This window comes from Zeugodacus cucurbitae, chromosome 6 (assembly GCF_028554725.1).
Source record: "Zeugodacus cucurbitae isolate PBARC_wt_2022May chromosome 6, idZeuCucr1.2, whole genome shotgun sequence".
NCBI classification, from domain to species: Eukaryota; Metazoa; Arthropoda; class Insecta; order Diptera; family Tephritidae; genus Zeugodacus; species Zeugodacus cucurbitae.
In genome coordinates, this window is record NC_071671.1 from 34,270,956 (window position 1) to 34,294,669 (window position 23,714).

The 23,714-nt window shown below is 35.2% G+C and overlaps 4 protein-coding genes and 1 long non-coding RNA gene across 5 annotated transcripts; all 5 read right to left on the minus strand.

Annotated features, from left to right (window-relative positions):
- Window positions 1–1,411: 1,411 nt before the first annotated feature.
- On the minus strand, window positions 1,412–2,359 carry LOC128922451 (uncharacterized). The gene is made up of 3 exons (XM_054232909.1): window positions 2,341–2,359; window positions 1,757–1,897; window positions 1,412–1,695 (listed from the first exon to the last, which is right to left on the minus strand). The coding sequence occupies exons 1-3, from the start codon at window positions 2,357–2,359 to the stop codon at window positions 1,487–1,489; spliced, it is 369 nt and encodes a 122-aa protein (XP_054088884.1). The 3' UTR covers window positions 1,412–1,486.
- Window positions 2,360–6,730: 4,371 nt separating this feature from the next.
- Window positions 6,731–7,332, minus strand: LOC128922538 (uncharacterized; the record flags this gene model as incomplete). The annotated part of the gene is made up of 2 exons (XM_054233464.1): window positions 6,731–7,126; window positions 7,188–7,332. Coding segments are annotated over 2 exons (354 nt in total), but the record flags the coding sequence as incomplete, so codon positions are not given.
- Window positions 7,333–12,043: 4,711 nt separating this feature from the next.
- LOC128922539 (uncharacterized) lies at window positions 12,044–13,209 on the minus strand. The gene is made up of 3 exons (XM_054233465.1): window positions 13,191–13,209; window positions 12,607–12,747; window positions 12,044–12,545 (listed from the first exon to the last, which is right to left on the minus strand). The coding sequence occupies exons 1-3, from the start codon at window positions 13,207–13,209 to the stop codon at window positions 12,337–12,339; spliced, it is 369 nt and encodes a 122-aa protein (XP_054089440.1). The 3' UTR covers window positions 12,044–12,336.
- Window positions 13,210–17,178: 3,969 nt separating this feature from the next.
- Window positions 17,179–17,890, minus strand: LOC128922540 (uncharacterized). Its single transcript, XM_054233466.1, has 3 exons — window positions 17,866–17,890; window positions 17,656–17,796; window positions 17,179–17,594 (listed from the first exon to the last, which is right to left on the minus strand). Exons 1-3 carry the CDS (start codon window positions 17,888–17,890, stop codon window positions 17,386–17,388), a joined length of 375 nt encoding a protein of 124 aa, XP_054089441.1. The 3' UTR covers window positions 17,179–17,385.
- A 116-nt stretch (window positions 17,891–18,006) lies between these two features.
- LOC128922755 (uncharacterized) lies at window positions 18,007–22,975 on the minus strand. Its single transcript, XR_008471934.1, has 3 exons — window positions 18,846–22,975; window positions 18,235–18,531; window positions 18,007–18,179 (listed from the first exon to the last, which is right to left on the minus strand). It is a non-coding gene; the product is annotated as an uncharacterized LOC128922755 (long non-coding RNA).
- Between the last annotated feature and the right edge of the window lie 739 nt (window positions 22,976–23,714).

Genomic DNA, 23,714 nt, shown 5'->3' on the forward strand with positions numbered 1-23,714 from the left:
AATACCTCTTACCGCGGGTCGGGGAAAATATTGAAACACCAAGCTTGAGTGAGAACTATTTCATTCTAATTTTATTTTCTAATTTCTAACCTTTATATACAGTTTCTAAATATACGTGTATGTGTGTATGTTTGTATGTATGCTGCATATTGTTTATGCTGGAATGCATGGGTTAATTTCAAGTGCACATGCACATTTGTATTCAATTGCCTAAATGTATATCTTAGGTCAATAGGTTATCTTAAGTAAATATGTTTGTATTTTTGAATTTTCGAATATTTCTAACTTGGTGTAAATAACGTAAAAATGTATAAAATAATTTATATCTACATGCAGAGGTGCTTAGTAGCACCTATTGGCAAGAGTGATTCTGCGTTCGATTTCAAGTTTGACATTATTGGTATTGATGCTGGTGCCTAGGTATACGAAAGTATGTACAACTTAAAAGTTATGTCTGTCAACAGTGACATTGGAGCCAAAACGCGAGGCGCTGACTGTTTGCTTGATGACACGAGATATTTCGTCTTGTCCTCAATCACCACCAGACCCATACGCTTCGCTTCCCTATCCAGTCTGAAGAAAGCAGAACTAAGGGCGCGGGTGTTGTTTCCAATAATATCGATTTCATCGGCGTACGCCAACAGCTGTGCACTCTGATAGAAGAAGCTCGGAGGGGTCTTCCCGATCCTGACGGAGCTTTTGGTGTTGCTCAACGTCAGCTTACACAGCCGAGTTTTGCAGGTATACCAAATTCAGTCATAGCGGCATAGATGCAACTCCATTTCGTGCTGTCAAAGGCAGCTTTAAAATCGACAAAGAGATGGTGTGTGTCGATTCTCTTTTCACGGGTCTTTTACAAGATTTGGCGCATGGTGAAGATCTGGTCAGATGTAGATTTTCCAGGTCTAAAGCCACACTGATAAGGTCCAATCAGTTTGTTGACGGTGGGCTTTAGTCTTTCACACAGTTACCTCGATAGAACCTTATACGCGATGTTGAGTAGGCTTATCGGGGAAACTTTAGTATACTATCCCAGGCGTTGGGGGATAAAGTAGGCATGGTTGGAAAGAGGATTAAGAATATATATATATATATATAGCTGCAGCTGACTTATTTTTTTCGAGTTATTCGCACCTTAAGTTGAAAAAAGTGCAACTTTTATATTGAATTTTCACAATATATACTGAATATTATTATTATGCACTTATTTTACTCTTTCACGATAGATAATATAAAGAAAGTTTATGATATTCACTCTATGTACTATAAGTATATTTTATTGCATCAATAAGTTTAACAAACGGATCTTCGTGTTTATTTGCTATGGTTTTCCTCCACATATATTCTATTATCGAATTTGCAAAATCTGCAGGATTGTTATAATTATCCTTTATAAAAAAACGTTTGATGACCCGCCACTGGGACTCAATGCGCTGCGAATGGGTTCCATCATCGGCAACAAATGGATTGTCAGGATCGCTGTGATTTACACGGCGGTGCTCATACCCGTGCTTGTCAAGCAGTCATATGCCTTCCAGCAGTCGGTATATATTATTGTACCTTCTGCGACATGCTTTTGAATTAGAGGTATGAGCACCTCGGAAGACCGTACGTTGTCCGGACATACTTCTAACCTTAAATCGTCGCTGCCGTCCTCTACCATTCCCAATACCCAGTGGCCTTGAACTCTCCTTCCTAAAAAAGAAATAAAAAATAAGTACTTACGTAACGTTAACAATAATATATTTGTTATTACCTTTGTTGTATTTTCGTTTACCGAATTTACTTTCATCGATTTGAACTTTTTTGCTAGGGCCGCCAATTTTTCCCACCGCTACCTGCTGTTCGGCAGTAATTGTACCAGTCGCATATGGTGGAGCTCGATAAAACTGGCTCCCTGATCATGCTGTTTTTCCGAACTTCGGCTTGTGACCAATGCGAGGCATAGGAGTACATTAAATAGAACACCTGAGGTAATAGAATCTTAGCATTTTCAAACCAAGTACCCTTCGCTCGGGACACTGCTCGCGTACGGCAAGTACCCTTCCGACATCGAAAAATTCCGACTGCACAATTACCGGCTACCTATACCGCCATAGCAGTCTTGTGCACACGACACAACTTCCTATTCGGAATCAATCCCTGCTCCTCAGCAAAAGCTATACATTTTTCGCGGGTGTCAAATGTGTGGAATATCTTTCCGATATTCCACATAATTTTGACCTCCGACGCAGTCAAAACGTTACTTTTTCTAACACCTCGGCTGGTGGATGGCTCGTTACAATCTATTTAAAAGACTTTCGTAACATTTTAAACAAATTAAATTCAATAATAACATACCTGTTGAACTTCCACTCATTTTAAAAAAAGATAGCGTTAAGGAATTTAAGGAATATAGAAAAAGAACGGTACTTTGATTCAATAGTAGTTGTAACAAAATCCGTTATAGAAAATGAAGTGTTGAGGAGACTGATATACCCTCTGTTAATTGTTTTCATACTTTAATTTATTATATTTGTTTATCTTTTTGCTTTTTCAAAGAGCCCGCTTTGTGATATCGGTTTTTACCCATCTTGAAAGCTCTTTTGAGCTCCCGCTCATAATCGCCTTTAGTGAAACCTTCCACTTGCATTGCTTCTAAAAAAAAATAAACAAAGTGTATTTATGTAGAAAATTATGTGCAGTCACTAACAAATTTAAGTATAAAATTGTTTTCTTATGCTATTCACTCCGTTTTTCATTCTTAATTTAAAATTATTTTTATATATGTTAAAATAATTCTACAACAACAACAAATTCAAACATTTTACAAAATATAGAAAAATTCACAAATTTGTTTAACAAAATTTTTTAAAAATTTACCAAAATAGTTTAGCATGAATGTCGTAAGGAAAACACTTTATACTTAATCAATACTAATGGTAATATTGATTCTAACCATCCAATTTCGTCACAAGTTCGTCTATTTTGTGCTTGATTTTATTCAGTTCATTTTGAGTATTTTCCGGAACTACAAATATACAAAAAACAATAGCAAATTAAATTACTTGTTTGGGCTGAGATTAACTTTTTTGGTTTCCGGGGTTGGAGTTTTTGGCTTGAAAAAGTAAAAAAAATTCGGTCAAAAAGTTCTGCACCAAAAAGTTAATTAAATTTGTTGAAATTTTTTTAATATTAACATACCTGGACTAATGTTTTCATCGCTTAATGTAGCATTGCATCTTAGTACCGGAGTTGAAGTAAATAAGTTTTGTGAAGTCTTTGTGTATCGACTTTTACTTAAATTGAATGCAGTATAGGAATGAATAAATATTCGTTGGCATTAATTGGAAAGTAAAAAAGTTTGTAGTTAACCTGCTTTATATTAAACGTTTCTTCGTTTGCAGTGGGAGTTTTGTTCGCAAATACTTCCAAATAGTTTTCTTTTAATACTTCACACGCGACCTCTTTCAACCGATACTTAAAATTTACTAAAAACGACAATCATTAAAATTGAAAGACAACAATCGTCGGCGTCGTGGCAGGACTAACGGTTACCAATTATTTTCAGAAAAGAACAACAACAAAAAAGCATTGGTTTTGTCACACAACCTATTTCCTATGAAATTTAGGTACTGAAGCGCTCACATACCCAGAGGGCTGGGTCGATCTGTTGTGCGGATGACTAACTCATATGAATATGAGTTTCTTGAAGATAACAACAACGATTTTAAAGCGAAATTTTTTTCGTTTCTTGGCCCGCAACCCATTACCAACTCGCTTACTTTTTTCAGTAGTGAATTATTTTGCTACTGGGTATCTGTTCTTACATATTTCTCATCTTACATATTTTTATTCTTATTCTTTATATGTAGTATAATAAAAAACTAAATATATAGATGCGTATTGAAAGTGATGCCCTTTGGCATCAACCCACATGTTCATTTTTGAACATTCTCCCGGGCGACAAAAGTGACTCCTGTTCATTTTTTAACATTCTCCCGGGCGATAATAGTGACTCCTGGATAGATGACCTCTGCTTACAATCGTCGCCTCGTCATTACCGATGCCCAAATTAGCATCTGTGTGTAATAGTTTCGTGAAACCGCAAGAATAACGTCTTTGTAGCGCCCAGTGTATCGTTCTCCTATTTTCAATGTAATGTTGAATAATCCATTGTTTTGTAGTCTCCATATATGCTCCAACATAAGCTGCCATGGTATTAGTAACTCCCAAATTGTTGTTACTACATACAGCTTTTCAAATAAAATGTAACTGTATTTTATTAGTTCAAATGATTCTCGTCATTTCCTTGTTTTCTTATCTGTTTCCAAAACATTGAACTTCTTCTTCAGTATTGTGGTAATCATTTCACAATTTGATTCTTTCACATTGTGGTATTTCTTTTTCAATAGTGAATCGATCATGTTATTTTTCCTCCTATATGTTGTTACTTTTTTGACATGTAATGCATCTACGTCGTCGTTTCTTTTCAGGTCCTTTGTAATTGGGTTATCACCATAAGGGTAGGTGACTTTCTCCAATGTGTATTTTTCATTAGTTGGTTGTTCATTACCGGCAAGTCTCTCCAGTGGCATATTTCCATCGTCATAACGTTGAATAACTCCCTTTGCATTTTCAACATTCGCACAATTTCAGCGACTTCAACCAGTAATTCCTCTGCTTCAATATAAATAAATTTCTCGTCGTATTTTTATGATAAATCCAAATTTTGCTCCACGAGGTTTTGAAAATGTTGTAATCGATTTTCATACCTTTCGAGTGCAGCTTCGTCAGCAATATATATATTTTCTTTTACCTTTGCAATTATAGATCTAATTCTTTCCGATCTTTTATCAATTGCTTGCAATAAATGGTCTGCCACCTTTTCGTTTGGGCTATACGCTCTTGCCGTTGTATCCATTCCTTTGGATGCTTGTTGTATTTTGAGCTGCTCTTTAGCTCCTTTCCTCTTTTTTTGTGCGAAAACATTTGAGTCTCCCAACTCTACAACAAATGCGGCATACTTCCACATTTCCTTTATATTAAAATTTTATAAAAAAACAAACTGTTCTTTTTCTTCAAAGAATTTGAGGATTTTTGTTTCGATCGCCTTGTTGATCTTGCTGTGCCTCGACTAACAGCTGCTGTAATTCTTAGAATAACAGTTAACTAATGCGTATTGTCTCTCGCAAATACGTTTTACATACAATCTTTTCAATTGATTTTTTTTTTGTCTTTTGCCTAATTCATGTATAGGACTTTTTTCCTGCCTGTGTTTCTTCTATACATAGGTCTTTTTATTTGTCTGAGCTCACATTCTGCTCTAACGGCCAAATTTTGTAACAGGTGCCTCTATATTCTAATAGCAGGCCTTTTTAATTGGATCTCTCTTCGGCTCCGGACCTCTCTATCCGGCTCGAAGGACCAATTGTTTAAAACAGGCTGATTTCAAATACCTCTTACCGCGGGTCGGGGAAAATATTGAAACATCAAGCTTGAGTGAGAACTATTTCATTCTAATTTTATTTTCTAATTTCTAACCTTTATATACAGTTTCTAAATATACGTGTATGTGTGTATGTTTGTATGTATGCTGCATATTGTTTATGCTGGAATGCATGGGTTAATTTCAAGTGCACATGCACATTTGTATTCAATTGCCTAAATGTATATCTTAGGTCAATAGGTTATCTTAAGTAAATATGTTTGTATTTTTGAATTTTCGAATATTTCTAACTTGGCGTAAATAACGTAAAAATATATAAAATAATTTATATGTACATGCAGAGGTGCTTAGTAGCACCTATTGGCAAGAGTGATTCTGCGTTCGATTTCAAGTTTGACATTATTGGTATTGATGCTGGTGCCTAGGTATACGAAAGTATGTACAACTTAAAAGTTATGACTGTCAACAGTGACATTGGAGCCAAAACGCGAGGCGCTGACTGTTTGCTTGATGACACAAGATATTTCGTCTTGTCCTCAATCACCACCAGACCCATACGCTTCGCTTCCCTATCCAGTCTGAAGAAAGCAGAACTAAGGGCGCGGGTGTTGTTTCCAATAATATCGATTTCATCGGCGTACGCCAACAGCTGTGCACTCTGATAGAAGAAGCTCGGAGGGGTCTTCCCGATCCTGACGGAGCTTTTGGTGTTGCTCAACGTCAGCTTACACAGCCGAGTTTTGCAGGTATACCAAATTCAGTCATAGCGGCATAGATGCAACTCCATTTCGTGCTGTCAAAGGCAGCTTTAAAATCGACAAAGAGATGGTGTGTGTCGATTCTCTTTTCACGGGTCTTTTACAAGATTTGGCGCATGGTGAAGATCTGGTCAGATGTAGATTTTCCAGGTCTAAAGCCACACTGATAAGGTCCAATCAGTTTGTTGACGGTGGGCTTTAGTCTTTCACACAGTTACCTCGATAGAACCTTATACGCGATGTTGAGTAGGCTTATCGGGGAAACTTTAGTATACTATCCCAGGCGTTGGGGGATAAAGTAGGAATGGTTGGAAAGAGGATTAAGAATATATATATATATATAGCTGCAGCTGACTTATTTTTTTCGAGTTATTCGCACCTTAAGTTGAAAAAAGTGCAACTTTTATATTGAATTTTCACAATATATACTGAATATTATTATTATGCACTTATTTTACTCTTTCACGATAGATAATATAAAGAAAGTTTATGATATTCACTCTATGTACTATAAGTATATTTTATTGCATCAATAAGTTTAACAAACGGATCTTCATGTTTATTTGCTATGGTTTTCCTCCACATATATTCTATTATCAAATTTGCAAAATCTTCAGGATTGTTATAATTATCCTTTATAAAAAAACGTTTGATGACCCGCCACTGGGACTCAATGCGCTGCGTATGGGTTCCATCATCGGCAACAAATGGATTGTCAGGATCGCTGTGATTTACACGGCGGTGCTCATACCCGTGCTTGTCAAGCAGTCGTATGCCTTCCAGCAGTCGGTACATATTATTGTACCTTCTGCGACATGCTTTTGAATTAGAGGTATGAGCACCTCGGAAGACCGTACGTTGTCCGGACATACTTCTAACCTTAAATCGTCGCTGCCGTCCTCTACCATTCCCAATACCCAGTGGCCTTGAACTCTCCTTCCTAAAAAAGAAATAAAAAATAAGTACTTACGTAACGTTAACAATAATATATTTGTTATTACCTTTGTTGTATTTTCGTTTACCGAATTTACTTTCATCGATTTGAACTTTTTTGCTAGGGCCGCCAATTTTTCCCACCGCTACCTGCTGTTCGGCAGTAATTGTACCAGTCGCATATGGTGGAGCTCGATAAAACTGGCTCCCTGATCATGCTGTTTTTCCGAACTTCGGCTTGTGACCAATGCGAGGCATAGGCGTACATTAAATAGAACACCTGAGGTAATGGAATCTTAGCATTTTCAAACCAAGTACCCTTCGCTCGGGACACTGCTCGCGTACGACAAGTACCCTTCCGACATCGAAAAATTCCGACTGCACTATTACCGGCTACCTATACCGCCATAGCAGTCTTGTGCACACGACACAACTTCCTATTCGGAATCAATCCCTGCTCCTCAGCAAAAGCTATACATTTTTCGCGATATTTCACATATTTTTGACCTCCGACGCAGTCAAAACGTTACTTTTTCTAACACCTCGGCTGGTCGATGGCTCGTTACAATCTATTTAAAAGACTTTCGTAACATTTTAAACAAATTAAATTAAATAATAACATACCTGTTGAACTTCCACTCATTTTAAAAGAAGATAGCGTTAAGGAATTTAAGGAATATAGAAAAAGAACGGTACTTTGATTCAATAGTAGTTGTAATAAAATCCGTTATAGAAAATGAAGTGTTGAGGAGACTGATATACCCTCTGTTAATTGTTTTCATACTTTAATTTATTATATTTGTTTATCTTTTTGCTTTTTCAAAGAGCCCGCTTTGTGATATCGGTTTTTACCCATCTTGAAAGCTCTTTTGAGCTCCCGCTCATAATCGCCTTTAGTGAAACCTTCCACTTGCATTGCTTCTAAAAAAAAATAAACAAAGTGTATCAAACAAATGTTTATGTAGAAAATTATGTGCAGTCACTAACAAATTTAAGTATAAAATTGTTTTCTTATGATATTCACTCCGTTTTTCATTCTTAATTTAAAATTATTTTTTTTATATGTTAAAATAATTTTACAACAACAACAAATTCAAACATTTTACAAAATATAGAAAAATTCACAAATTTGTTTAACAAAATTTTTTAAAAATTTACCAAAATAGTTTAGCATGAATGTCGTAAGAAAAACACTTTATACTTAATCAATACTAATGGTAATATTGATTCTAACCATCCAATTTCGTCACAAGTTCGTCTATTTTGTGCTTGATTTTATTCAGTTCATTTTGAGTATTTTCCGGAACTACAAATATACAAAAAACAATAGCAAATTAAATTACTTGTTTGGGCTGAGATTAACTTTTTTGGTTTCCGGGGTTGGAGTTTTTGGCTTGAAAAAGTAAAAACAATTCGGTCAAAAAGTTCTACACCAAAAAGTTAATTAAATTTGTTGAAATTTTTTTAATATTAACATACCTGGACTAATGTTTTCATCGCTTAATGTAGCATTGCATCTGAATACCGGAGTTGAAGTAAATAAGTTTTGTGAAGTCTTTGTGTATCGACTTTTACTTAAATTGAATGCAGTATAGGAATGAATAAATATTCGTTGGCATTAATTGGAAAGTAAAAAAGTTTGTAGTTAACCTGCTTTATATTAAACGTTTCTTCGTTTGCAGTGTGAGGTTTGTTCGCAAATACTTCCAAATAGTTTTCTTTTAATCTTCACACGCGACCTCTTTCAACCGATACTTAAAATTTACTAAAAACGACAATCATTAAAATTGAAAGACAACAATCATCGGCGTCGTGGCAGGACTAACGGTTACCAATTATTTTCAGAAAAGAACAACAACAAAAAAGCATTGGTTTTGTCACACAACCTATTTCCTATGAAATTTAGGTACTGAAGCGCTCACATACCCAGAGGGCTGGGTCGATCTGTTGTGCGGATGACTAACTCATATGAATATGAGTTTCTTGAAGATAACAACAACGATTTTAAAGCGAAATTTTTTTCGTTTCTTGGCCCGCAACCCATTACCAACTCGCTTACTTTTTTCAGTAGTGAATTATTTTGCTACTGGGTATCTGTTCTTACATATTTCTCATCTTACATATTTTTATTCTTATTCTTTATATGTAGTATAATAAAAAACTAAATATATAGATCCGTATTGAAAGTGATGCCCTTTGGCATCAACCCACATGTTCATTTTTGAACATTCTCCCGGGCGACAAAAGTGACTCCTGTTCATTTTTTAACATTCTCCCGGGCGATAATAGTGACTCCTGGATAGATGACCTCTGCTTACAATCGTCGCCTCGTCATTACCGATGCCCAAATTAGCATCTGTGTGTAATAGTTTCGTGAAACCGCAAGAATAACGTCTTTGTAGCGCCCAGTGTATCGTTCTCCTATTTTCAATGTAATGTTGAATAATCCATTGTTTTGTAGTCTCCATATATGCTCCAACATAAGCTACCATGGTATTAGTAACTCCCAAATTGTTGTTACTACATACAGCTTTTCAAATAAAATGTAACTGTATTTTATTAGTTCAAATGATTCTCGTCATTTCCTTGTTTTCTTATCTGTTTCCAACACATTGAACTTCTTCTTCAGTATTGTGGTAATCATTTCACAATTTGATTCTTTCACATTGTGGTATTTCTTTTTCAATAGTGAATCGATCATGTTATTTTTCCTCCTATATGTTGTTACTTTTTTGACATGTAATGCATCTACGTCGTCGTTTCTTTTCAGGTCCTTTGTAATTGGGTTATCACCATAAGGGTAGGTGACTTTCTCCAATGTGTATTTTTCATTAGTTGGTTGTTCATTACCGGCAAGTCTCTCCAGTGGCATATTTCCATCGTCATAACGTTGAATAACTCCCTTTGCATTTTCAACATTCGCACAATTTCAGCGACTTCAACCAGTAATTCCACTGCTTCAATATAAATAAATTTCTCGACGTATTTATATGATAAATCCAAATTTTCCTCCACGAGGTTTTGAAAATGTTGTAATCAATTTTCATACCTTTCGAGTGCAGCTTCGTCAGCAATATATATATTTTCTTTTACCTTTGCAATTATAGATCTAATTCTTTCCGATCTTTTATCAATTGCTTGCAATAAATGGTCTGCCACCTTTTCGTTTGGGCTATACGCTCTTGCCGTTGTATCCATTCCTTTGGATGCTTGTTGTATTTTGAGCTGCTCTTTAGCTCCTTTCCTCTTTTTTTGTGCGAAAACATTTGAGTCTCCCAACTCTACAACAAATGCGGCATACTTCCACATTTCCTTTATATTAAAATTTTATAAAAAAACAAACTGTTCTTTTTCTTCAAAGAATTTGAGGATTTTTGTTTCGATCGCCTTGTTGATCTTGCTGTGCCTCGACTAACAGCTGCTGTAATTCTTAGAATAACAGTTAACTAATGCGTATTGTCTCTCGCAAATACGTTTTACATACAATCTTTTCAATTGATTTTTTTTTGTCTTTTGCCTAATTCATGTATAGGACTTTTTTCCTGCCTGTGTTTCTTCTATACATAGGTCTTTTTATTTGTCTGAGCTCACATTCTGCTCTAACGGCCAAATTTTGTAACAGGTGCCTCTATATTCTAATAGCAGGCCTTTTTAATTGGATCTCTCTTCGGCTCCGGACCTCTCTATCCGGCTCGAAGGACCAATTGTTTAAAACAAGCTGATTTCAAATACCTCTTACCGCGGGTCGGGGAAAATATTGAAACATCAAGCTTGAGTGAGAACTATTTCATTCTAATTTTATTTTCTAATTTCTAACCTTTATATACAGTTTCTAAATATACGTGTATGTGTGTATGTTTGTATGTATGCTGCATATTGTTTATGCTGGAATGCATGGGTTAATTTCAAGTGCACATGCACATTTGTATTCAATTGCCTAAATGTATATCTTAGGTCAATAGGTTATCTTAAGTAAATATGTTTGTATTTTTGAATTTTCGAATATTTCTAACTTGGCGTAAATAACGTAAAAATATATAAAATAATTTATATGTACATGCAGAGGTGCTTAGTAGCACCTATTGGCAAGAGTGATTCTGCGTTCGATTTCAAGTTTGACATTATTGGTATTGATGCTGGTGCCTAGGTATACGAAAGTATGTACAACTTAAAAGTTATGACTGTCAACAGTGACATTGGAGCCAAAACGCGAGGCGCTGACTGTTTGCTTGATGACACGAGATATTTCGTCTTGTCCTCAATCACCACCAGACCCATACGCTTCGCTTCCCTATCCAGTCTGAAGAAAGCAGAACTAAGGGCGCGGGTGTTGTTTCCAATAATATCGATTTCATCGGCGTACGCCAACAGCTGTGTACTCTGATAGAAGAAGCTCGGAGGGGTCTTCCCGATCCTGACGGAGCTTTTGGTGTTGCTCAACGTCAGCTTACACAGCCGAGTTTTGCAGGTATACCAAATTCAGTCATAGCGGCATAGATGCAACTCCATTTCGTGCTGTCAAAGGCAGCTTTAAAATCGACAAAGAGATGGTGTGTGTCGATTCTCTTTTCACGGGTCTTTTACAAGATTTGGCGCATGGTGAAGATCTGGTCAGATGTAGATTTTCCAGGTCTAAAGCCACACTGATAAGGTCCAATCAGTTTGTTGACGGTGGGCTTTAGTCTTTCACACAGTTACCTCGATAGAACCTTATACGCGATGTTGAGTAGGCTTATCGGGGAAACTTTAGTATACTATCCCAGGCGTTGGGGGATAAAGTAGGCATGGTTGGAAAGAGGATTAAGAATATATATATATATATATATATAGCTGCAGCTGACTTATTTTTTTCGAGTTATTCGCACCTTAAGTTGAAAAAAGTGCAACTTTTATATTGAATTTTCACAATATATACTGAATATTATTATTATGCACTTATTTTACTCTTTCACGATAGATAATATAAAGAAAGTTTATGATATTCACTCTATGTACTATAAGTATATTTTATTGCATCAATAAGTTTAACAAACGGATCTTCGTGTTTATTTGCTATGGTTTTCCTCCACATATATTCTATTATCAAATTTGCAAAATCTTCAGGATTGTTATAATTATCCTTTATAAAAAAACGTTTGATGACCCGCCACTGGGACTCAATGCGCTGCGTATGGGTTCCATCATCGGCAACAAATGGATTGTCAGGATCGCTGTGATTTACACGGCGGTGCTCATACCCGTGCTTGTCAAGCAGTCGTATGCCTTCCAGCAGTCGGTACATATTATTGTACCTTCTGCGACATGCTTTTGAATTAGAGGTATGAGCACCTCGGAAGACCGTACGTTGTCCGGACATACTTCTAACCTTAAATCGTCGCTGCCGTCCTCTACCATTCCCAATACCCAGTGGCCTTGAACTCTCCTTCCTAAAAAAGAAATAAAAAATAAGTACTTACGTAACGTTAACAATAATATATTTGTTATTACCTTTGTTGTATTTTCGTTTACCGAATTTACTTTCATCGATTTGAACTTTTTTGCTAGGGCCGCCAATTTTTCCTACCGCTACCTGCTGTTCGGCAGTAATTGTACCAGTCGCATATGGTGGAGCTCGATAAAACTGGCTCCCTGATCATGCTGTTTTTCCGAACTTCGGCTTGTGACCAATGCGAGGCATAGGAGTACATTAAATAGAACACCTGAGGTAATGGAATCTTAGCATTTTCAAACTAAGTACCCTTCGCTCGGGACACTGCTCGCGTACGGCAAGTACCCTTCCGACATCGAAAAATTCCGACTGCACTATTACCGGCTACCTATACCGCCATAGCAGTCTTGTGCACACGACACAACTTCCTATTCGGAATCAATCCCTGCTCCTCAGCAAAAGCTATACATTTTTCGCGGGTGTCAAATGTGTGGAATATCTTTCCGATATTCCACATAATTTTGACCTCCGACGCAGTCAAAACGTTACTTTTTCTAACACCTCGGCTGGTCGATGGCTCGTTACAATCTATTTAAAAGACTTTCGTAACATTTTAAACAAATTAAATTCAATAATAACATACCTGTTGAACTTCCACTCATTTTAAAAAAAGATAGCGTTAAGGAATTTAAGGAATATAGAAAAAGAACGGTACTTTGATTCAATAGTAGTTGTAATAAAATCCGTTATAGAAAATGAAGTGTTGAGGAGACTGATATACCCTCTGTTAATTGTTTTCATACTTTAATTTATTATATTTGTTTATCTTTTTGCTTTTTCAAAGAGCCCGCTTTGTGATATCGGTTTTTACCCATCTTGAAAGCTCTTTTGAGCTCCCGCTCATAATCGCCTTTAGTGAAACCTTCCACTTGCATTGCTTCTAAAAAAAAAATAAACAAAGTGTATCAAACAAATGTTTATGTAGAAATTAAATTTAAGTATAAAATTGTTTTCTTATGATATTCACTCCGTTTTTCATTCTTAATTTAAAATTATTTTTATATATGTTAAAATAATTCTACAACAACAACAAATTCAAACATTTTACAAAATATAGAAAAATTCACAAATTTGTTTAACAAAATTTTTTAAAAATTTACCAAAATAGTTTAGCATGAATGTCGTAAGGAAAACACTTTATACTTAATCAATACTAATGGTAATATTGATTCTAACCATCCAATTTCGTCACAAGTTCGTCTATTTTGTGCTTGATTTTATTCAGTTCATTTTGAGTATTTTCCGGAACTACAAATATACAAAAAACAATAGCAAATTAAATTACTTGTTTGGGCTGAGATTAACTTTTTTGGTTTCCGGGGTTGGAGTTTTTGGCTTGAAAAAGTAAAAACAATTCGGTCAAAAAGTTCTACACCAAAAAGTTAATTAAATTTGTTGAAATTTTTTTAATATTAACATACCTGGACTAATGTTTTCATCGCTTAATGTAGCATTGCATCTGAATACCGGAGTTGAAGTAAATAAGTTTTGTGAAGTCTTTGTGTATCGACTTTTACTTAAATTGAATGCAGTATAGGAATGAATAAATATTCGTTGGCATTAATTGGAAAGTAAAAAAGTTTGTAGTTAACCTGCTTTATATTAAACGTTTCTTCGTTTGCAGTGGGAGGTTTGTTCGCAAATACTTCCAAATAGTTTTCTTTTAATCTTCACACGCGACCTCTTTCAACCGATACTTAAAATTTACTAAAAACGACAATCAGTAAAATTGAAAGACAACAATCATCGGCGTCGTGGCAGGACTAACGGTTACCAATTATTTTCAGAAAAGAACAACAACAAAAAAGCATTGGTTTTGTCACACAACCTATTTCCTATGAAATTTAGGTACTGAAGCGCTCACATACCCAGAGGGCTGGGTCGATCTGTTGTGCGGATGACTAACTCATATGAATATGAGTTTCTTGAAGATAACAACAACGATTTTAAAGCGAAATTTTTTTCGTTTCTTGGCCCGCAACCCATTACCAACTCGCTTACTTTTTTCAGTAGTGAATTATTTTGCTACTGGGTATCTGTTCTTACATATTTCTCATCTTACATATTTTTATTCTTATTCTTTATATGTAGTATAATAAAAAACTAAATATATAGATGCGTATTGAAAGTGATGCCCTTTGGCATCAACCCACATGTTCATTTTTGAACATTCTCCCGGGCGACAAAAGTGACTCCTGTTCATTTTTTAACATTCTCCCGGGCGATAATAGTGACTCCTGGATAGATGACCTCTGCTTACAATCGTCGCCTCGTCATTACCGATGCCCAAATTAGCATCTGTGTGTAATAGTTTCGTGAAACCGCAAGAATAACGTCTTTGTAGCGCCCAGTGTATCGTTCTCCTATTTTCAATGTAATGTTGAATAATCCATTGTTTTGTAGTCTCCATATATGCTCCAACATAAGCTGCCATGGTATTAGTAACTCCCAAATTGTTGTTACTACATATAGCTTTTCAAATAAAATGTAACTGTATTTTATTAGTTCAAATGATTCTCGTCATTTCCTTGTTTTCTTATCTGTTTCCAACACATTGAACTTCTTCTTCAGTATTGTGGTAATCATTTCACAATTTGATTCTTTCACATTGTGGTATTTCTTTTTCAATAGTGAATCGATCATGTTATTTTTCCTCCTATATGTTGTTACTTTTTTGACATGTAATGCATCTACGTCGTCGTTTCTTTTCAGGTCCTTTGTAATTGGGTTATCACCATAAGGGTAGGTGACTTTCTCCAATGTGTATTTTTCATTAGTTATGTTCGCGCAAACTCTTAGCAATTCCGTCAATTGTTCATTCCCTAGAAAACATTTGAGTCTCCCAACTCTACAACAAATGCGGCATACTTCCACATTTCCTTTATATTAAAATTTTATAAAAAAACAAACTGTTCTTTTTCTTCAAAGAATTTGAGGATTTTTGTTTCGATCGCCTTGTTGATCTTGCTGTGCCTCGACTAACAGCTGCTGTAATTCTTAGAATAACAGTTAACTAATGCGTATTGTCTCTCGCAAATACGTTTTACATACAATCTTTTCAATTGATTTTTTTTTGTCTTTTGCCTAATTCATGTATAGGACTTTTTTCCTGCCTGTGTTTCTTCTATACATAGGTCTTTTTATTTGTCTGAGCTCACATTCTGCTCTAACGGCCAAATTTTGTAACAGGTGCCTCTATATTCTAATAGCAGGCCTTTTTAATTGGATCTCTCTTCGGCTCCGGACCTCTCTATCCGGCTCGAAGGACCAATTGTTTAAAACAAGCTGATTTCAAATACCTCTTACCGCGGGTCGGGGAAAATATTGAAACACCAAGCTTGAGTGAGAACTATTTCATTCTAATTTTATTTTCTAATTTCTAACCTTTATATACAGTTTCTAAATATACGTGTATGTGTGTATGTTTGTATGTATGCTGCATATTGTTTATGCTGGAATGCATGGGTTAATTTCAAGTGCACATGCACATTTGTATTCAATTGCCTAAATGTATATCTTAGGTCAATAGGTTATCTTAAGTAAATATGTTTGTATTTTTGAATTTTCGAATATTTCTAACTTGGCGTAAATAACGTAAAAATATATAAAATAATTTATATGTACATGCAGAGGTGCTTAGTAGCACCTATTGGCATCTGCGTTCGATTTCAAGTTTGACATTATTGGTATTGATGCTGGTGCCTAGGTATACGAAAGTATGTACAACTTAAAAGTTATGACTGTCAACAGTGACATTGGAGCCAAAACGCGAGGCGCTGACTGTTTGCTTGATGACACGAGATATTTCGTCTTGTCCTCAATCACCACCAGACCCATACGCTTCGCTTCCCTATCCAGTCTGAAGAAAGCAGAACTAAGGGCGCGGGTGTTGTTTCCAATAATATCGATTTCATCGGCGTACGCCAACAGCTGTGTACTCTGATAGAAGAAGCTCGGAGGGGTCTTCCCGATCCTGACGGAGCTTTTGGTGTTGCTCAACGTCAGCTTACACAGCCGAGTTTTGCAGGTATACCAAATTCAGTCATAGCGGCATAGATGCAACTCCATTTCGTGCTGTCAAAGGCAGCTTTAAAATCGACAAAGAGATGGTGTGTGTCGATTCTCTTTTCACGGGTCTTTTACAAGATTTGGCGCATGGTGAAGATCTGGTCAGATGTAGATTTTCCAGGTCTAAAGCCACACTGATAAGGTCCAATCAGTTTGTTGACGGTGGGCTTTAGTCTTTCACACAGTTACCTCGATAGAACCTTATACGCGATGTTGAGTAGGCTTATCGGGGAAACTTTAGTATACTATCCCAGGCGTTGGGGGATAAAGTAGGCATGGTTGGAAAGAGGATTAAGAATATATATATATATATATATATATAGCTGCAGCTGACTTATTTTTTTCGAGTTATTCGCACCTTAAGTTGAAAAAAGTGCAACTTTTATATTGAATTTTCACAATATATACTGAATATTATTATTATGCACTTATTTTACTCTTTCACGATAGATAATATAAAGAAAGTTTATGATATTCACTCTATGTACTAGAAGTATATTTTATTGCATCAATAAGTTTAACAAACGGATCTTCGTGTTTATTTGCTATGGTTTTCCTCCACATATATTCTATTATCAAATTTGCAAAATCTTCAGGATTGTTATAATTATCCTTTATAAAAAAACGTTTGATGACCCGCCACTGGGACTCAATGCGCTGCGTATGGGTTCCATCATCGGCAACAAATGGATTGTCAGGATCGCTGTGATTTACACGGCGGTGCTCATACCCGTGCTTGTCAAGCAGTCGTATGCCTTCCAGCAGTCGGTACATATTATTGTACCTTCTGCGACATGCTTTTGAATTAGAGGTATGAGCACCTCGGAAGACCGTACGTTGTCCGGACATACTTCTAACCTTAAATCGTCGCTGCCGTCCTCTACCATTCCCAATACCCAGTGGCCTTGAACTCTCCTTCCTAAAAAAGAAATAAAAAATAAGTACTTACGTAACGTTAACAATAATATATTTGTTATTACCTTTGTTGTATTTTCGTTTACCGAATTTACTTTCATCGATTTGAACTTTTTTGCTAGGGCCGCCAATTTTTCCTACCGCTACCTGCTGTTCGGCAGTAATTGTACCAGTTGCATATGGTGGAGCTCGATAAAACTGGCTCCCTGATCATGCTGTTTTTCCGAACTTCGGCTTGTGACCAATGCGAGGCATAGGAGTACATTAAATAGAACACCTGAGGTAATGGAATCTTAGCATTTTCAAACTAAGTACCCTTCGCTCGGGACACTGCTCGCGTACGGCAAGTACCCTTCCGACATCGAAAAATTCCGACTGCACTATTACCGGCTACCTATACCGCCATAGCAGTCTTGTGCACACGACACACTATTCGGAATCAATCCCTGCTCCTCAGCAAAAGCTATACATTTTTCGCGGGTGTCAAATGTGTGGAATATCTTTCCGATATTCCACATAATTTTGACCTCCGACGCAGTCAAAACGTTACTTTTTCTAACACCTCGGCTGGTCGATGGCTCGTTACAATCTATTTAAAAGACTTTCGTAACATTTTAAACAAATTAAATTCAATAATAACATACCTGTTGAACTTCCACTCATTTTAAAAAAAGATAGCGTTAAGGAATTTAAGGAATATAGAAAAAGAACGGTACTTTGATTCAATAGTAGTTGTAATAAAATCCGTTATAGAAAATGAAGTGTTGAGGAGACTGATATACCCTCTGTTAATTGTTTTCATACTTTAATTTATTATATTTGTTTATCTTTTTGCTTTTTCAAAGAGCCCGCTTTGTGATATCGGTTTTTACCCATCTTGAAAGCTCTTTTGAGCTCCCGCTCATAATCGCCTTTGGTGAAACCTTCCACTTGCATTGCTTCTAAAAAAAAACTAAACAAAGTGTATCAAACAAATGTTTATGTAGAAAATTATGTGCAGTCACTAACAAATTTAAGTATAAAATTGTTTTCTTATGATATTCACTCCGTTTTTCATTCTTAATTTAAAATTATTTTTTTTATATGTTAAAATAATTCTACAACAACAACAAATTCAAACATTTTACAAAATATAGAAAAATTCACAAATTTGTTTAACAAATTTTTTTAAAAATTTACCAAAATAGTTTAGCATGAATGTCGTAAGGAAAACACTTTATACTTAATCAATACTAATGGTAATATTGATTCTAACCATCCAATTTCGTCACAAGTTCGTCTATTTTGTGCTTGATTTTATTCAGTTCATTTTGAGTATTTTCCGGAACTACAAATATACAAAAAACAATAGCAAATTAAATTACTTGTTTGGGCTGAGATTAACTTTTTTGGTTTCCGGGGTTGGAGTTTTTGGCTTGAAAAAGTAAAAAAAATTCGGTCAAAAAGTTCTACACCAAAAAGTTAATTAAATTTGTTGAAATTTTTTTAATATTAACATACCTGGACTAATGTTTTCATCGCTTAATGTAGCATTGCATCTGAATACCGGAGTTGAAGTAAATAAGTTTTGTGAAGTCTTTGTGTATCGACTTTTACTTAAATTGAATGCAGTATAGGAATGAATAAATATTCGTTGGCATTAATTGGAAAGTAAAAAAGTTTGTAGTTAACCTGCTTTATATTAAACGTTTCTTCGTTTGCAGTGTGAGGTTTGTTCGCAAATACTTCCAAATAGTTTTCTTTTAATCTTCACACGCGACCTCTTTCAACCGATACTTAAAATTTACTAAAAACGACAATCATTAAAATTGAAAGACAACAATCATCGGCGTCGTGGCAGGACTAACGGTTACCAATTATTTTCAGAAAAGAACAACAACAAAAAAGCATTGGTTTTGTCACACAACCTATTTCCTATGAAATTTAGGTACTGAAGCGCTCACATACCCAGAGGGCTGGGTCGATCTGTTGTGCGGATGACTAACTCATATGAATATGAGTTTCTTGAAGATAACAACAACGATTTTAAAGCGAAATTTTTTTCGTTTCTTGGCCCGCAACCCATTACCAACTCGCTTACTTTTTTCAGTAGTGAATTATTTTGCTACTGGGTATCTGTTCTTACATATTTCTCATCTTACATATTTTTATTCTTATTCTTTATATGTAGTATAATAAAAAACTAAATATATAGATAGATCCGTATTGAAAGTGATGCCCTTTGGCATCAACCCACATGTTCATTTTTGAACATTCTCCCGGGCGACAAAAGTGACTCCTGTTCATTTTTTAACATTCTCCCGGGCGATAATAGTGACTCCTGGATAAATGACCTCTGCTTACAATCGTCGCCTCGTCATTACCGATGCCCAAATTAGCATCTGTGTGTAATAGTTTCGTGAAACCGCAAGAATAACGTCTTTGTAGCGCCCAGTGTATTTCAGCGACTTCAACCAGTAATTCAACCTGCTTCAATATAAATAAATTTCTCGACGTATTTATATGATAAATCCAAATTTTCCTCCACGAGGTTTTGAAAATGTTGTAATCAATTTTCATACCTTTCGAGTGCAGCTTCGTCAGCAATATATATATTTTCTTTTACCTTTGCAATTATAGATCTAATTCTTTCCGATCTTTTATCAATTGCTTGCAATAAATGGTCTGCCACCTTTTCGTTTGGGCTATACGCTCTTGCCGTTGTATCCATTCCTTTGGATGCTTGTTGTATTTTGAGCTGCTCTTTAGCTCCTTTCCTCTTTTTTTGTGCGAAAACATTTGAGTCTCCCAACTCTACAACAAATGCGGCATACTTCCACATTTCCTTTATATTAAAATTTTATAAAAAAACAAACTGTTCTTTTTCTTCAAAGAATTTGAGGATTTTTGTTTCGATCGCCTTGTTGATCTTGCTGTGCCTCGACTAACAGCTGCTGTAATTCTTAGAATAACAGTTAACTAATGCGTATTGTCTCTCGCAAATACGTTTTACATACAATCTTTTCAATTGATTTTTTTTTTTGTCTTTTGCCTAATTCATGTATAGGACTTTTTTCCTGCCTGTGTTTCTTCTATACATAGGTCTTTTTATTTGTCTGAGCTCACATTCTGCTCTAACGGCCAAATTTTGTAACAGGTGCCTCTATATTCTAATAGCAGGCCTTTTTAATTGGATCTCTCTTCGGCTCCGGACCTCTCTATCCGGCTCGAAGGACCAATTGTTTAAAACAAGCTGATTTCAAATACCTCTGACCGCGGGTCGGGGAAAATATTGAAACATCAAGCTTGAGTGAGAACTATTTCATTCTAATTTTATTTTCTAATTTCTGACCTTTATATACAGTTTCTAAATATACGTGTATGTGTGTATGTTTGTATTTATGCTGCATATTGTTTATGCTGGAATGCATGGGTTAATTTCAAGTGCACATGCACATTTGTATTCAATTGCCTAAATGTATATCTTAGGTCAATAGGTTATCTTAAGTAAATATGTTTGTATTTTTGAGTGCATGTGCTCATTTAATTGTATGTGTGTTGCATATAAATGCATATATGTTTATTTTTTATTTTTTTTTTGTTTCCGAAATGGGAATCTTCCAAAGATACTGTCAAAGTATGTTAACAGTATGCACGATTCACATTGTCCGCTAAGGGTACACCTCTTTCGGGACCACGCCCAACCAGTTTTATCAACTAGGTCCCACTTTCGAGACAGTATGCCTACGTACTAAACCCTTAACTCCGGCTCCTATAGCTTGTAATTGGACCTGCGGAACCACCGTTAAGTACTACTTCGCAGGACCAAGCTGGGCCATGTTTATTTGCCTGTTCATGTATGTATGTATGCCTCTTCAATATATTTGAACATACATATTTAAGAGTAGTGGACTGTATCTGTTCTTACATATTTCTCATCTTACATATTTCTATTCTTATTCTTTATATGTAGTATAATAACAAATTAAATATATAGATGCGTATTGAAAGTAATGCCCTTTGGCTTCAACGCACATGTTCATTTTTGAACATTCTCCCGGGCCACAAAAGTGACTACACAACACAATGGAAGAAGAAATGTTAATATAATTATTTTATTTGTAACTTGCTTTTTTCCAAAATTACTTCAAATTAAAACTTCCGTTTTTTCCTTTTTTTCATTATTTAATAAAAAACAATTTCCATTTTGATCCATATCAGCAAAATTTTTGGCAACACATCAAGAAAGAAGTGCAAAATATTCCGTACTGCTGCAATTATTATGTAGCTCGAAAGCACCCTATGACTTACGTTTTCTTTAATCAATTAAAATGTATTTCAAGTTAAAAATAATAAAAATATGTATGTATTGTTCTTTTTCCAATAATTTGTCCTTTCATTCTTTTTGACCATTGTGAGTAGGCCAAAAAGTGGAAAACCAATTTTGATAATTTTTAATGAGGTATCGACACACTCATTTGTACGAATTCAACAGAATAACTTTTTTGTTGCTTTCAGATGTACAATTTATATATAATATAGGTTGTTTTCGTTGGGGTGAAATTACCAGTTTTTAGAAAAATGTGTTGATGCAGATTCATTCTAATCACATTAAACTAAAAAAAAAGTTCTTTAAAATAAATTAAAAAAGTCATGAAGAAAAAACTCAAAAATTCTGTGGCGTTAATTGGTAATAGATGTCAATGATGTCCCAATTAGATACTAAAAACAAGTAATATCTAGCATGAAGTACAATTATTGTACTAAAATAAGTGTTTTTGTACTGTATGTAGACTTTTGTCCACACAATTTTCGAGTTTTTCTTTCATAAGTTTGTTGATTTAATTTAAAAAATTGATTTTTTCAGTTTATTGTATTTAGAAAGAAGATTAGAATGAAACTGTATAAACTCATTTTTCAACGAAAGCAGGGGGAATATAGAAAGTCCTAATCTATACTAATATTATAAAGAGGAAAGGTTTGTTTTTTTGTTTGTTTGTCTCGAATAGGCTCCGAAACTACTGAACCGATTTGAAAAATTCTTTCACCGTTGGAAAGCTATACTATCCCTGAGTGACATAGGCTATATTTAGTTAAAAAAAAAAATAGGGTTCCTAACCAAAACTCCGATAATGTAAAAAAACTACCAAAAAACTTTATTTAATCGTGAATGCTGCGAAAACGATTGTAGATATAACAAAGTGATGTACTACAATTTTATAGAACTTATCATTATCTACAAAAAACGTCGGGACATCATATCTCTAACTATTATAGTTTTGTCACAATAAACGATTTTATATAAAAAAATTATTAAAATACCACTACTTGAAAAGGCTCTTTATTTGTACCTTAGTATTAATCCTTATCGAAATAAATGATTTATTATTTAAGATCGCTTCAAAACCTTTATATTATTAGATTCTGACATTCCATTCAAAAGATATCACGAGTTAAAAATTTTGAAAAATATCCGCTCGGCGGCTAACTATGCGTTGTAGAGTTGTAGGCGTCACTCGGGCACGGGGGTACGGGAGGGGGGTTAAGATCACTCGCGCGGTCGGCTCCCTACTGAATGGTCGTGTGCGGAATTAAAAAAAATTGTCGCTTGATAATAATATAATATAAAAATGAATTGCTGTTCGTTTGTGCCGCAAAAAAACGAGAACGGCCAAACCGATAATTTTAGTCTTGAAATATTCGTATTGTTATTGTTCAATTGTATACGGTTGTGTCGATAGCCCAAAACAACTAATAACAAATAAGGAAAGGCTATATTCGGGTCCAACCGAACATTTTATACTCTCGCAATTTATTGATGTAATTTTATTAAGATAACATTCAATTTGGCCTATATATTCGGCATAAAGTCCAATAGAAAATCATCATATATAGTATATAAGGGCTGATGTAATTCCAGAACCAATTTCACTCATTTTCACCACCAAGATTAACGGGAATAGGGGCAACTTGGCACCTGTTAGTAGGCAAACAAACGGCACATTCGGCCAAAATTGCAAATGAACGAAACACCAGTCGGCAAAATTGCCAAAAATAGCGCTTTAACGAAGATTTTCCAAATATTCAAGAAGTCGCTGGAGGTACTGCACAGGACTTTAAAAGATCTTGATTGTCGATGAACGTT

Bases quoted from the DNA above. Each gene is read 5' to 3' on its own strand.
- LOC128922451 (XM_054232909.1), bottom strand. The intron at 1,696-1,756 runs GTAATAACAAAT...TTTCTTTTTTAG, and splicing joins TAAACGAAAATACAACAAAG to GAAGGAGAGTTCAAGGCCAC.
- LOC128922539 (XM_054233465.1), bottom strand. The intron at 12,546-12,606 runs GTAATAACAAAT...TTTCTTTTTTAG, and splicing joins TAAACGAAAATACAACAAAG to GAAGGAGAGTTCAAGGCCAC.
- LOC128922540 (XM_054233466.1), bottom strand. From the start codon at position 17,890: ATGCTAAGATTCCATTACCTCAGGT. The intron at 17,797-17,865 runs GTTCTATTTAAT...CAGCATGATCAG, and splicing joins AAGATTCCATTACCTCAGGT to GGAGCCAGTTTTATCGAGCT. The intron at 17,595-17,655 runs GTAATAACAAAT...TTTCTTTTTTAG, and splicing joins TAAACGAAAATACAACAAAG to GAAGGAGAGTTCAAGGCCAC.